Source organism: Macaca fascicularis, chromosome 7 (genome assembly GCF_037993035.2).
Source record: "Macaca fascicularis isolate 582-1 chromosome 7, T2T-MFA8v1.1".
Lineage (NCBI taxonomy): Eukaryota > Metazoa > Chordata > Mammalia > Primates > Cercopithecidae > Macaca > Macaca fascicularis.
The window spans coordinates 991,557-1,006,395 of record NC_088381.1 but is presented as its reverse complement, the minus strand read 5'-3'; the positions used below and the strand labels follow the sequence as shown (position 1 = coordinate 1,006,395).

At 54.2% G+C, this 14,839-nt stretch overlaps 2 protein-coding genes across 10 annotated transcripts in view; both read right to left on the bottom strand.

Annotated features, from left to right (window-relative positions):
* The window catches only part of OCA2 (OCA2 melanosomal transmembrane protein), a 460,826-nt gene extending 459,545 nt beyond the window's left edge, over positions 1-1,281 (bottom strand). For all 7 annotated transcript variants that reach the window (XM_073995274.1, XM_065547634.1, XM_073995264.1 and 4 more), the window contains exon 1: positions 1,188-1,281. The gene's annotated coding sequence lies outside the window, so the exon portion shown is untranslated. The remainder of the gene's footprint in view (positions 1-1,187) is intronic.
* An 11,365-nt stretch (positions 1,282-12,646) lies between these two features.
* The window catches only part of HERC2 (HECT and RLD domain containing E3 ubiquitin protein ligase 2), a 220,595-nt gene continuing 218,402 nt past the window's right edge, over positions 12,647-14,839 (bottom strand). For all 3 annotated transcript variants that reach the window (XR_012414636.1, XM_065547623.1, XM_065547629.1), the window contains one exon: positions 12,647-13,641. Coding sequence is in view for 2 of the 3 variants with exons in the window: in XM_065547623.1 (XP_065403695.1) it covers positions 13,369-13,641 (273 nt within the window). In the remaining variant the exon portion in view is untranslated. The remainder of the gene's footprint in view (positions 13,642-14,839) is intronic.

Genomic DNA, 14,839 nt, shown 5'->3' with positions numbered 1-14,839 from the left:
TGATATCCTCAGATCTCAGCTGCCCCAGGGGCTGGAGGTTCTGGTCTTCTCATAAAACAAGAACAGTATAAGCATTTGCTTTTCATCAGTGTAATGAAATTTTAGGGACTTATGATCCTAAATCACATTATGCCGATGTGAACTGCACTCAAGTGTTGTAAACTAAATTTGCAGAACAAGCAGTTTTTGTGCAATTCTTTGCAGTCTACTCAGCTCTTTCACCTCTGTGTTCAGGTTCAATTCTCATTCGTTCTTCCATGAGAGGTAGTTATCCCCAGATGCGTTCAATGCCCAGCTCCTTGCCCTGGCAGGCCCCGTCTCAGGGTCCTGGGTGGCAAACACCATGCCCGCCCCGCGAAGCTCACGTCACCGAGCAAGCAAACCGCAGCTGGTTTAGGTAGACAGCAGCTGCCCACAACTGCTAACAGCCTCGCGTTTCTTTTCCGCAGAATCACTCACCCTAAATCTACACATTGTAGACTATCACATTGGTCTAAGTAGTGCTCCTCAAAATGCACTGCACGTTAGAGTCACCTGGGGAGCTTCACCACCGGGCTCCAGGCTCTGATTCGCCCTGTGGGAAGGGAGCACCGGGCACTTGTCCTGAGCCTTGGCCCCTGCCTGGGTCTGCAAACCCAGAGCGTCCACACACCAGGCTGCCTGTGCTTAACATTGTGTCCTTGAAAAGAGCTAGCTGCACTAATGCCCATTGATTTCACTGTGTGTGACCACAGTAAAGAGAAGCGGCTTTGAGGGATTTAGTGTTTTCACTCCAGTGCATTCCATTCTAAGGAAACGCCTGACCACGGCTCATGGCTAGGAGGCCCCTCTGTGCCAGATGCTGCCCTGGAGTTCAAGTGGAACATTTGCCGTCTGAACGCTTCCAAACTCCCCCCACCCATGACCTCATGGCCCACCAGGCGGCGACTTTTTCCTGGGTCGCCTGCCAGGGAGCTGTGTGGGGTGGGGGGGCTCAGGGGGCAGCTGCTGCCGCTGCAGGCCCAGGCGGACTCAGCCGCGCTAGGTCTGCTGCATCACGCCCGTCTGTGCACAGTGACCTTTAGGGGAACTTGCCTTGCTTCCTAAGCCGCGACTCAGCCGGGGCTGTGTAAACTCTCCCTGCCTGGTCCCAGGCTAGGCTGGCTCCTCGCCTCCTTCCTCCCGACCGCGGAGCAAGTGCACTTTACCTGCGCACTTGCTGGTCTTTCTCCGGGAGTTAGTGTAAGGTCCGAATCTCCGCTCTGGATGGTGAGCGGAGCACAGCCTTCGAAGTGAGAACTCAGGGAAAGCTCCGCGCTGCAGCAGCGGGTCCCCCACCCAGGCACGCCCCCGGCTGGGCCCCGCCCACGCCACTCCCCTCCCGGCCACGCCTACAACCCGGCCCCGCCCACACAGCGCCCCACCAGCCCCGCCCACACAGCCCCCCACCGGCCCCGCCCACAGCGCGCCCCCTCCTCACCCCGCCCCCCAGCCCCCGGCGGCTCGGGTTGCGGCGGAGTCTCGGGCGCGGGCGGAGAGCGGATCCGTCTAAGGCCGCGCCCCGTCTCTCCGCGGGGACAGTTTCCAGCTTCACCTCTGAGGAGGCGGCCCAGGACCACAGACAGCCTTTCCCTACGAACAAAATGCGCAGTGAACATTCTGTTCCCTTCCGAGCTCTCCCAGCGAGGCCCTCCAGCCAGGATGCCACGGTTACACCTGCCGACAGCCCCTCCTGCAGCACAGACACACGCGAGATACACAGACACACACAGGTACACACAGACACACACAGATACACACACAGACACAGACACAGACACAGAGATAGACACACGATGTACACAGACAGATACACACAGAGACACAGCAATACACAGACACGCAGATACAGGCCACAGAATCACAGATGACACACAAAGACACACGCAGATACACAGACACAGAGACACACAGGCACAGAGATACACACAGATACACTCACAGATATACACACAGACACAGACACAGAGATATATACAAATACACAGACACACACAGGTACAGACACACAGATACAGATATAGAGATACAGAGATACAGAGACACACACAAATACACAGATACACGGACACGTACAGAGATACACAGGCACAGATATACACAGACACAGATACACACACACAGATACACGCACACAGATACGCACACGCAGACACACAGATACACAGATATACACGCACAGATACACACACACAGATACACACGCAGACACAGAGATACACAGATACATAGACACAGACATACACAGATACATGCACAGACACACAGATACAGACACAGAGATACACAGATGTACAAACACAGATACACAAATACACACACCCACAGACACACACAGATACAGGTATACACACACAGATACAGACACATAGAGACACACAGATACACAGACACACACACAGCGACAGTGGCCACGTCCTGCACAGGAGTTGGCAGGAAGTGAGGGGCTGCATCCGCAGTGTAACAGCAGAGCTGAAAGAGGTCTCATGCCTTGTAACAAAGCACATTGCATAGCGACAGGGTGGGCCGGGGCTGCCCTGGGAGTAGGGATGGAGGACGACCTCAGCATGGCAGGCTCCAGAACACCCAAGTTCCCAGCCAGGGGCCTGACTGCCGGAAAGCCTTAGATCTCTGAGATCACATTTGCTGTCGCGTGTGCAGACGCATCAGTTCAGACCGCCGTGTGCATTAGGTGTGGACATGGCTGGCAAGCAGCCTGGACGGTGACCCCATCCTTGTGGGATGGTGACGCCAGGGAACCCGTGACCACCGACGCACCAGTTCCTGTCCCAAAAATACTGTCTCATCCTCGCTCATCACTGCACCTGCTCCCCTCCCAGTGCCTCAGGGACACTGTTACAGGGCAGGGAGAGGCCAAGACACAGAGCCCGGGGGAGGCTCCCTGGGCGGGCAGAAGGCTCTTGGTGTGCACACGGATCTGTCAAAACGAGGGCTGTGAAATGCCAGCAGGACAGCTGCCACCAAGCGTGTGGCTCTCTGTGCCTTGCAGGTCACAGTTCTTTGTGTAACTGCTGAATGTCTGGGGAGGGAGCAACCCTACCCCAGCTCCAGAGATAGGCCCTGAGTGGCCACAGTAATGGAGAAAACCCCCTTCCATGCCAGGGACTGGCTTGGGTGAGCCAAATCTAAGTGTCCTAGCCCTGGAGGCAGCTCTGCGGTGATGAAGCCCCCAGCCCCGGGAGCAGACAGGCACCCACACCTGGCACAGCCACAGGCTCACTGTCTCCGGCTTCTTAACTGACATCAGTCCGTCCCCTTGGTTGTCGGAGTCAGGGTCAGATGGGGTTTCATTTTCTGGTGGCGGAGAGTGAGTGCTGCCCACAGCTGCATCAGTGGAAGCCTGTGTGTGACTCCAATGCCAAACTTGCCTTCGAGGGGCACCGCGCTTCTTCAGTTAGAAGTGATTGGGGCCAGTCTCAGAAATGACATGGTTTCTCCTAAGCTGAGCATGAAGATTGGGGTCCCAAACGAGATATGATATCGAATTATACTTTTCTTGGCTGGCCCAGAAATTCCAGAAGGAAATCCCAAAATAAGGCCCCCGCTAAATGTTCTTCGCAAAAGAACAGCATCATCGGAATCAGATATAAAAGCAAAAGGTGGCTACTTCCAAGCAGAGGGCTGGGATGTGGTGTGGCTTTTGTGTGCATGTGTGTGCAAATTTTATGTCTGTGGGTGACCCAGTGAAGGCACCCTTGGCTTCTTGCCCTGGACAGGCAGTTGTGACTCAGAGGACAATGGTCCAGGAGAGTGAGAAGGCCTCAGAATTGGGCAGGCCTGAGGGTGCAGGGAAGGGCTGCTTCCCTGGACCACAGCATCCAGAGAGAAGAAAGCGCCTCCAGGCCCAGCCCTCCAGCCCCGTCATGGGGAAATCTGTCTGCAGCTTCCCTTTGTGAATACCTCCCCAGGGGTCCCCGGGGCCACCTGCTGTGCAGGCCTCTGCAGTCCCCAGTCTCTGCCTGTTCCTGCCATGGTTCAGCCCACAAACCCTATGCACCCGCCCCTGCCCGAAATTGGCTTGATTCAGCAAGCATTTTATCAAGCTCCCAGATCCCGCGGGTCTGGAATTCAGAAAGGCACAGTGGAAACAGCTCATCTGCACCCCACTGCAGCCAGGGCAACGTGAAGGCCAGAAATGACTTGAGTCTGGAGGATCCGGAGGTGCACTTGCTCACTCTCGGGTGGGTCTGTCGGCTCCTCCATGTGGCCCCTGCACCAGCTCTTGGACTTCCTTACAGCATGGCAGCTGGGGCCCAAGAGACAGGAAACGGAAGTCACCAGTTCCTTAGGGCCTGTGCCCAGGACTGGCAGGCACCATTTCTGTCATATTCTATTGGCCAGTCAAGGAGCCCAAGGAAGGACACAGACACCAGTTCTTGAGGGGAGGAATGTCAAAGAACATTGGAGCCGTGTTTTTCGTTTTTGTTTTTGAGATGGAGTCTCGCTCTGTTGCCAGGGTGGAGTACAGTGGCGTGATCTTGGCTCACTGCAACCTCCACCTCCCAGGTTCAAGCAATTCTCCTGCCTCAGCCTCCTGAAAAGCTGAGACCACAGACAGGCGCCACCACGCCCAGCTAATTTTTGTATTTTTAGTAAAGACGGGGTTTCACTATGTTGGCCAGGATGGTCTCAATCACTTGACCGCCCACCTCGGCCTCCCAAAGTGCTGGGATTACAGGTGTGAACCACCGCACCAGCAGGAGCCATGTTTTAAAGTTACTACAGCCAAGGATGCAGGAGCTGAATAATGAGGGCTTGGTGCTAGCTTCTGAACTTAAATTCTGGACTTTAAAGGCATGTTTAAATGTAATGAGCTGTGGAGTCACAGGAACTCCCAGTCATTGCTGGTGGGACTGCAAAATGTATAGCCACTTTGGAAGACAGTTGGGCAGTTTCTTACAAAACTAAACACTCTTAGAATATGATGCAGCAACCAATGCTCCTTGATGTTTACCTAAATGATTCGAAAACTTACGTTCACACAAAACCTGCACCCGGGTGTTTATAGCAGTTTTATTTGTCATTGCCAAAACTTGGAAACAATCAAGATGCCTTTCAGGAGGGGAATGAATAAACAAACTAGGGTGCATCCAGACAATGGAATATTTATTATTCGGAGCTAAAAAGAAATGAGTTACCAAGCCATGAAAAGACACACAGGAGCCGGGCGCAGTGGCTCACGCCTGTAATCCCAGCACTTTGGGAGGCCGAGACGGGTGGATCACGAGGTCAGGAGATCGAGACCATCCTGGCCAACACGGTGAAACCCCGTCTCTATTAAAAAATAGAAAAAAAACTAGCAGGGCGAGGTGGCGGGCGCCTGTAGTCCTAGCTACTCGGGAGGCTGAGGCAGGGGAATGGCGGGAACCCGGGAGGCGGAGCTTGCAGTGAGCCGAGATTGCGCCACTGCACTCCAGCCTGGGCGACAGAGCAAGACTCTGTCTCAAAAAAAAAAAAAAAGAAAAGACACACAGGAATCTTAAATGCAGATTACTAAGTAAAACAAGCCAATGTGAAAAGGCTACATACTGCCTGATTCCAACTAGACGACCTTCTAGAAAGGTCAAACTATGGAGACAGTATAAAGATCGGCGGCTGTCAGGGGCTAGTGGGGAGCGGAGGGATGACTTGGTGGAGGGGGTTTCAGGGCAGCGGCCCTAGTCTGTATGATACTGTAAGGCGGATACAGGGCATTAGACATTCGTGCAAACCCACAGAAGGCACTGCCCGAGCGAGCCCTGATGTAATCCGAGGCCTCTGGCTAATGCTGGTGTGTTGGTGTAACCCGTGGACCAATCTGGTGGGCAGTGTGTGCAGTGGGGCAGGCTACATGTGTGGGATGGGTATATATGGGACTTCTCTCTACATCTGATTAATAACGTCTTTCTTTTAACGAATTAGAGGAAAATAGAAAGTCTCATTTGTGTGTGGGGGGAAAAATCAATTTTGAAAAGTGACTGGGATAGGCGGAAACTCCAGGACCAACTCAGGAATAAAAATGGTCATAAACTTCATCCTGAAGAGGGTGGATCCTGTGACCGGGAGGGGCCGACCCAAGTCCCTGGTGGTCCTGAGCTGAAGGCTCCACGGGGAGGGGCAGCCCTGGGTGGGAGGAGAATGGGGAGGCCAGGCCCATGGGGGTGGGAAGAAAGTGGGGTCCTGAGAGTTGGTGCTCCAGCGGGGAGCCAGGCTGGACACGGGAGTCTGCAGCTTGAGGGACGAAGGTGTCTGCTGTTGATTCCGGATGTCGGGTAGTTGGTATCTGTGTGTGTGTGTGTTTCCATTTCCATTTGGATCCCATGAGAAATGAGGCCCAGGAGGTCCTGCAGACAAAAGCCCCCCACCCTTTGGAGCTGGCCTCCATGCAGAGTGGACCCCGTCACCTTGGTAAAACGATCTGTTTCATTTCTTGTTTTAGAGACGGGTCCCTCTGTGCAGCCCAGGCTGCAGGGAGGGGCGTGGTCCCAGTTCACTGCAGCCCTGAGCGACTCCTTGTTTAAAGTGCAGACTGGTGGAGGAGTGAGGTCTGCGCGATTTGGCCTGGAGGACCCCGGTGTAGGACTCACTCTCCAGACCGGCTGCCGGCGGGCCTGGCCCTTCCTGACATCGTGGGCCACCGTGGCATGTCCCTGGCAGTGACCAGGGATGTCCTCAGGCCCCGACCCTCCTATCCAGGCCATCCAGGGCAGGCCTTTCGGGGGGGCCTTCCTTGTTCCAATTTTTCAGAGGCCCAGCGCTCTCCCTCCCCATCCTGCCCACCTGCCCAGCTCCACGCAGCGTGGGGAGGAGGATGGGGTGGGGAGAGGGTAGGGAATACGGTGTGTGTGTGTGTGTGTGTGTGTGTGTGTGAAGGTGCGTGTATGTGGCGGGGCCAAGATGTATGTGTTTGGGAGGTGTATGTGTGTGTCGGGATGTGTGTGTGATGGGCTGTATGTGAAGGATGTATGTGTGGGGGGATATATATGTATCTGTATAGGGTTTATGTGTGTGTGTGTGTGTGTTTGGGGGGGGTGTATGCCTGGGTGTGTTTTGGTGTATTTGTGTCTGGGGTGTGGGTAGGGGGAGGGTGTACGCATGGGTGTGTACGTGTGTGGCGGGTGTGTGCGACTCTGTGGGGTGTGGGCAGTATGGGGGTGTGTGTGCGCACATGTGTGTGCCTGGTGTGTGTGGGGGGGTGTGTGTGCATGTGTCTGCGGTGTGTGTGCGTGTGCATGTGTGTGGTGTGGGTGTGTGGGGTGTGTGTTTCTGGGGTGTGGGGTGTGTGCATGTGTGTGGAGTGTGTGTGGGGTATGTGTGGGGTGTGAGGGCATGTGTGCATGTGTGTGCGTGTGTGGGGTGTGTGGGGGGTGTGTGTGGGGTGTGGGGTGTGTGTGTGCATGTGTGTGGGATGTGGGGTGTGTGTGCATGTGTCTAGGGTGTGGTGTGTGCGCGTGTGGTGTGGGTGCGTGTGTGTGGTGCGTGGGGTGTGTGTGCATCTGTGTGTGGTGTGGGTGTGTGCATGTGTGTGGGGTGTGGGATGTGTGTGCATGTGTGTAATGTGGGGGTGTGTGCATGCATGTGTGTGGGATGTGTGTGCATGTGTGTGGTGTGGGTGTGCGTGCATGTGTGTGGGATGTGGGGATGTGTCTGCATGTGTGTGGGGTGTGTGCATGTGTGTGTGGTGGGGGTGTGTGCATGTGTGTGTGGGGTGTGGGGATGTGTGTGCATGTGTGTGGGGTGTGTGTGCATGTGTGTTGGGCGTGAGGGGTGTGTGCATGTGTGTGGGGTGTGGGGATGTGTCTGCATGTGTGGGGTGTGTGCATGTGTGTGGGGTGTGGGGGTGTGTGTGCATGTGTGTGTGAGGTGTGGGGATGTGTGTGCATGTGTGTGGAGTGTGGGGGGTGTGTGCATGTGTGTGTGGGGTGTGGGGATGTGTGCATGTGTGTGGTGTGGGTGTGTGCGCGCAAGTGTGTGTGGGGTGTGGGTGTGTGTGCATGTGTGTGTGGGTGTGGAGGTGTGTGTGTCCATGTGTGTTGGGGGGTGTGTGCGCGCATGTGTCTGAGGTCCGGGGAGCATGCATGTGGTGGGGGTGCTGCCCCTCACTCCCTCGCCCAGGAGGAGGCTGTACCCAAGGCTCCAGGTGCCAGACTGGGCCAAGCCAAGAGCAAGGCTGAGCGGCTCGACCCGCGGGCTCCCGGGCGGGGACACGGGGTGTCACCGCAGTGCTGAGCGTCTGTGCTCTGAGACCTTGTCCCCAAGGGCTCCGGCCCCGCTCCGCGTCTGTCAGAGCACAGACGCTCAGCACTGCGGTGACACCCCGTGTCCCAGCCCGGGAGCCCGCGGGTGGAGCCGCTCAGCCTTGCTCTTGGCTTGGCCCAGTCTGGCACCTGGAGCCTTGGGCGGAGCGGGGAGCGCACAGCAGGGCGGGGGCACTGAGCGCACGAGGGGAATTTCCCCACGACCGCGGCGACACCAAAGGCCTGAACCGCCACGGCCGCCCGCAACAGCGAGCGCAGGGAGGGGCTGTGCGCGCCGGGGCTCCGCTGCCGCGCGGGGAGGGAGAGCCCGGCAGGGTCACGAGGCGCCGGCGCCGAGGCCGCTTGAAACCCGGGAGACCCCGCTGGTGCGCGCCGGACGAACCCCCGCGGAGGTCCCGGGGCGCAGCCGGCGTGAGGCCTCAGCACAGGGGCGCCGGGACCTCCCCACTCCGCTAGCTCAGCTCGGCGCCGCTCAGGGGGGCTCTCACCGTGAACCTCGGCTTTTCTAAAGAAAGGGCAGACCCCAGGTTTCTCCCTTCTCTTGTCGAGGCGAACGCGGTTTGGGTGTTTTCCTGGTTTCTTCTTTGGCAAGTCAAGACAGCGCACAGGGCACGGAGCCCCGAAGCTCTCTCCGCTGCTCGCGGATTCCTGGTTAAACCTGAGCGTGAGCCGCGTTCTGGCTGAGACCGGAAACAGCACGTGCGCCCGGCGGGGCAGCCCCCTCCCCCTCCTCCAACAGCCCGCGGCAGCCGCCGGGGCAGCCAGGGCCCAGCACAAAACGCCTTCCAGCGGCAGCAGCGCCGGAAAGCGCCTTCTGAGGTGCTGGATAAGCCTCGGCGCAGGGTCCCGCGCTCAGCCCACCCCGCCTGCCTCCGCGCCAGGGCCTGCCTGCTGGGTGGCCGCCTGCACCGGGCTGTCCCGGGCTGGGCACTCGCGCCGATCCCGCCTCGCTTGTGGACCCGCAGCGTGGGACGCAGAGCCAGGCCAGGCCGCACGGGCTGTGCACAAAGATATGCCCGAGAGGCGGGGAGAAGGCACAGCCCACCGGCTCAGGAGAAAGTCCCGGAGGGAGGCAGTCCGCCCCCGGGGACAACGCGGGGACCCTATTCGGACACCACCAGAAGTTCCTGTGGGAGACGCTAAGGGTGCCCACGGTGTCGGCCACCATGTAAGGCTCTCCTAACTCTAAGCCGTTTGCAGTTTCGTGCACGTCAGAAGGGCGCAGCCACTGTCACCTCTATCAGCGGAAAAGCAAACATGAGACAGGAAACCACCCAATTAATCCACAATTCACAGTGCTGGTGAGCTTCCAAACAATTAATGTGACTGAAGTTTCCACTCCTAGCACAGATGGGTCGTCTGTCTTTTCTACAGTTTAATGGTTTCTGCTACGCACATTTATCTGTCAAAGTGAACTATGTAACTTCAGGCCGCAGAAGTTGGATGAGAGTAAAAAGTTAAACTGAAGGTGACATGGAACTGTCCGAGAGGGTCTTCTTGTCCAAAAATGAAGAAGCAGTGGCTATAAAAATTACCACCCTTTTAAAACTTTTAATATTTATTTATTTATTTATTTTTTATTTATTGGAATGAAGTGCCCTCCAGTATTTAGTTAAAAAAAAAAAGGCCGGGCGCGGTGCCTCAAGACACCTGTAATCCCAGCACTTTGGGAGGCCGAGGCGGATGGATCACGAGGTCAGGAAATCGAGACCATCCCGGCTGACACGGTGAAACCCCGTCTCTACTAAAAATACAAAAAATTAGCTGGTCGTGGTGGCGGCGCCTGTAGTCCCAGCTACTCGGGAGGCTGAGGCAGGAGAATGGCGTGAACCCGGGAGGCGGAGCTTGCAGTGAGCCCAGATGGTGCCACCGCACTCCAGACTGGGCGACAGAGCGAGACTCCGTCTCGAAAAACAAACAAACAAAAAAACATAACACACGCCGTTGCTTCTAACTGCAGAGAGCAGAGACAGCCCCGCAAGGCAGCTGCATGGGGGCCCCGCCTTGGTGCCTGCAGCCGGCCTCCTCTGGCACAGCTGCTTCCCTCTCAGGACTCTTACACTCTGCAAAGCTCTCAATCCTCAATCATTTTCGTCTGGGTTTTTAATAATTTTCATCTGGGTTTTACCTATCACATTGGGAATTACTAATGAAAATATTTAAAATATTGAATACATTTAAAATAAAAACAAACCCATGACTTAACATGGACACAATTTTGAAAAATTATTTTCCCCCCCAAAAAAAAAGTGAGAATGGCATTAATACTTTTATTAGCCTCTTTAACTGTCTGGCTTAATGGAAGTGTAAACCAGAAAAAGTGGCCGGGCGCAGTGGCTCAAGCCTGCAATCCCAGCACTTGGGGAGGCCGAGGCGGGCGGATCACGAGGTCAGGAGATCGACACCATCCTGAAAAACACGGTGAAACCCCGTCTCTCTAAAAATACAAAAAAAATAGCTGGGCATGGCGGCGGGCGCCTGTAGTCCCAGCTGCTTGGGAGGCTGAGGCAGGAGAATGGCATGAACCCAGGAGGTGGAGCTTGCAGTGAGTGGAGATCGTGCCACTGCACTCCAGCCTGGGCAACAGAGCAAGACTCCATCTCAAAAAAAAAAAAAAAAAAAACTGGGGTTTGAGACAGGCCTCAATCCATTTAGAGGCTGATTTTGCCACAGCTGAGGATGTGCCAGGGAAAGAGACACAAGCCACAGTAGGCTCTGTGTGCGGGGCTTTTTCCAAAGAGTTTTAAGGGTTTCAATATTTAAAGGGGAAAATGGCAGGAGGGGAAGGAGGAAAGAATAAAAAGGAGGGCGGGTAGGAAAAATGAGAGAAGTGGGGCACATCCTCGTGAGGCTTTGATGAGCGCTTGCTGACTCGCAGGGGGCATAGGAAGAGTCAATTACAAATTCGGCTCATGCTCAGTACATCTGCACTTTACGTCAGATAAAGTCAACCTAGAGTGGAGGAAGAAGTCAAATATGCATTGGTTTGGGAATGGGCGTACGGGCAATTTCTAGTGTCTAGTCCCTTACGGAGCAATGAGCTGTGACTTTACATTGTCCTTCAGGCACAGAATGAAAAGGCAGTTTCCCATGTGACTGTTTCCAAGCTCACCCTTTTCTTCTGGCCTAGTGAGCTTGCAGGTGGAGATTTTCCTTTCCTTTCACAGGAGACAGGTGAATTCTCATTTCTCTTTGTGCGTGCCCACATTGTGAGCTATGTTGGTGGAAGGAGGTGAAGAAAATTTGGCCTCACAGAGATGTAGTAGGAGAGAGAGGCTCTCTTGGACACCCTGAAAAGGCCTCAGGAACTCCAGGGGTCCTCAGCCAGGACTTTGAGAACCCATGTTCTAGAGGCAGAAGGCATTTGCCAGCCTGATTTGGGGGTTGGCCAATGGAAAGTGGGTGGAGGGGACAGTGCAGCTCTGGGTCCTCTTACAACTGTGTCACCACCGTGATACACACGCCTGAAGCCAGAAGAGAGATGCGAAGCTAGAAGAGAGATGTGAAGCCTGGCAGCTCCTAACCGCAGGCCCAGAGCCCCTCAGCTGAGGCCAGCCCACCGCAGGCCCAGAGCCCCTCAGCTGAGCCCAGCCCAGCCATGCCCAGAGCCCCTCAGCTGAGGCCAGCCCACCGCAGGCCCAGGGCCCCTCAGCTGAGGCCAGCCCAGCCCAGCCAGGCGCGCGAGTGAGAAACGCTGCTTCTCACCGACTTCAGGGGCAATTCTGTTACGCCGCAAAAGCTGACAACAAAAAGGTTGGTGATATTAACAAAAATAATACCATACAGCTTATGGAAGTTTTGAGCTAAGCTGAAAATAGACTAATCCTGGCATTTACCAATTCTGTCCTGGAAAGGTTCCCAGAAAAAAAAATTCCCCTCTTTGGATCTTGTGTGTGAGTGCTAAACATTGTGTCCCTGAATAAACTGTCTCCCAACGTGAAACACATAGTTCCGCCTCAATCTGATACTGTTCAGCTCTCCTAGCCGGTTCGCAGTCCTACCCTTTGCAGACACGAGTGTGTGCCATACACAAGCAGCCCAAACTGTGTACCACGGCTGTCTGGACCGAAGACTCTCAGCCCAGGCCAAGGGAAGCAGAAGCTAAGGCTGTGCAGACACATGGGACTGGGGAGGAAGTCGGAGGAAACCCTGAAGGCTCCAGAGCCCTTCAGCCCCTGCCACCAGCTGGTCCCCTGGAACCTTCCATTCTCCTAATCACTTCTTTGTGACTTGAGTTTGGTTTCTGTAATCAAAAAAAATCTAAACTTGGCTGAAATCTCACTTACTGCTGTATCAAGGACTAACTGACTTTTTGGTTGCAGTATATCCCCTGGTGCTAGTCTAACTGGTTAAGAAAGCTCAGCCTACACTTTTATGACAGATGTTTTATTTATAGATAATTAAAATTTAGGCATATACATGACACAAACGTTATATATAGTACACTTTCCATGATAGAAGTTATGATGCTGTTCACAGAAAGGCCTCAATTCAGATGACATAATGCATATGCTAGAAGGGGACACCTGGGAGAGGGGACACCAAATGGCCTTCTGGTTTTTCATTTTGGTTTAAATATCCTCTGGATGCATTCAAGTAATACTGATCATTTAATGTTCAAAAGGCTTTTAATAAACAAATTCAGAGTAAAATTAATTGAAATATTTATAATAACGATTTGTTACACAGTTATTTCCAATATACAATCAAGACGACTCACGACACTTGAAAGAAAGGAGAAAGAAAAAAATTGATTGCACCCACAAGTAAAAAGGCTTTATTCATTTTGGGGATGCTGCAATTCGGTATTTATATAAACATTTACACACTGTGTAAACACAGTCCTACATGTAATGCAGCATTACGGGTGAGAAGACCCTTGGAAGTCGAGCGTCCACGGTGTTCCACGCGCACAGGCGGACCTTTCCACTGTCATTCCCAGCACAGCCAGTCAATCTCTCCACCCCCTCCTCCCGCCTGGCTCGAGGACAGACGCTTCTCATCAGACACACCAGGCAGCCTACAGTCTACACAGCAGCGAGCGCTCTGCCGCCTGGCTCAGGCTTTCGTTTCACAAGGACGTTTCCCCATCTTAGTGTCCTGTTAAATAATCTTGCGTAGAGTCTGAAGCAAAGGAGTCGACATCCTCGTTATCTGAATCGTCGCTGCTGTCGTCGGCGGCCGGCTCTCCTGTAAGCGCGATGCGAGCATAGTCATCCGTGTCTATGGACTTGCAGAAGTGGATGGCGTACTTGAGCTTCTCCTCCAGCACCTGTTTGCAGGAATACCTGGGCAGCTTCAGCAAGAAGAAACAGGTGTAGGACTCAGGGAGGAAGTGGTCTGGAGGGTTGTATTTATCCAACACCTGTTGAGCAGAAATATGACGTGATCAGAAGCTGAACATGGCTGCAGTCTACTTTACTGTACTCATTAGGCTCTTTGTGCTCACAAAACCATGTATTTTGCTAAGAACAAAACAGCAGAAAACATAATCCAACCAACTTTAGGAGTAACAAGGTGCAACTAATTCCTAGAACCTGGAGTAAGAAACAGCACCTCACTATGGAGACGACGGCTCTCTACGGTCATCCCGGGAAGAGGGCCAGAGGACCACACCACCCCTATGGGCCCGGGGAGGCCTGGCAGGCGGAGGGCCAGGCACGTGATCATGGGAGAGCTCCTCACGAGTCTACCAGCCCAACTTTGACCACTACAGATTAAGATACTAAGAAACAGCAAGAATTATGGACAAAAACTAAGAATTACTGACCTTCTAAGATAAACTATGCATGCTCTCCAAGGTGACCCTGAAAGACGGCCACTTTTCTAACCCTGGTAGAGACGCAGGTCAGGCTCTGCTGGGCACATGCTGGGAACAGTGGACCCTATCGATCCATCCACGCAGGCACTGCTGTTACGGTCCCAACAGAGAGCGAGGGCATCAGGCCACCCCCTCTCAGTGACCCGGCAGGTCCGTCGAGCTTGTTTCTGACCACTGCCCACAGAGTTGGAACCCAAAGCGAAACCCTTGTTCTCAATCCTACGAGCAGCCTCATTTTTCTCAGCATCTAGCGTGTTACTTAGTGACTCACCTAATCCGACCAGATAACTGAGCGAGTGCTTTGCGTGTGTTTGAAACCTAGAGTGGGCTGACACAGCAGTGGTGTATTCTGGGGATGGCCAGATACATTTTTTTTTTTTTTTTTTTTTGAGACGGAGTCTCGCGCTGTCACCCAGGCTGGAGTGCAGTGGCCGGATCTCAGCTCACTGCAAGCTCCGCCTCCCGGGTTCACGCCATTCTCCTGCCTCCGCCTCCCGAGTAGCTGGGACTACAGGCGTCCGCCACCTCGGCCGGCTAGTTTTTTGTATTTTTTAGTAGAGACGGGGTTTCACTGTGTTAGCCAGGATGGTCTCGATCTCCTGACCTCGTGATCCGCCCGTCTCGGCCTCCCAAAGTGCTGGGATTACAGGCTTGAGCCACCGCGCCCGGCCCGGCCAGATACATTTTTAAAAAACAGGTAATCATACCCAAAACACATAATCATAACATTTTGAGCCTTCAC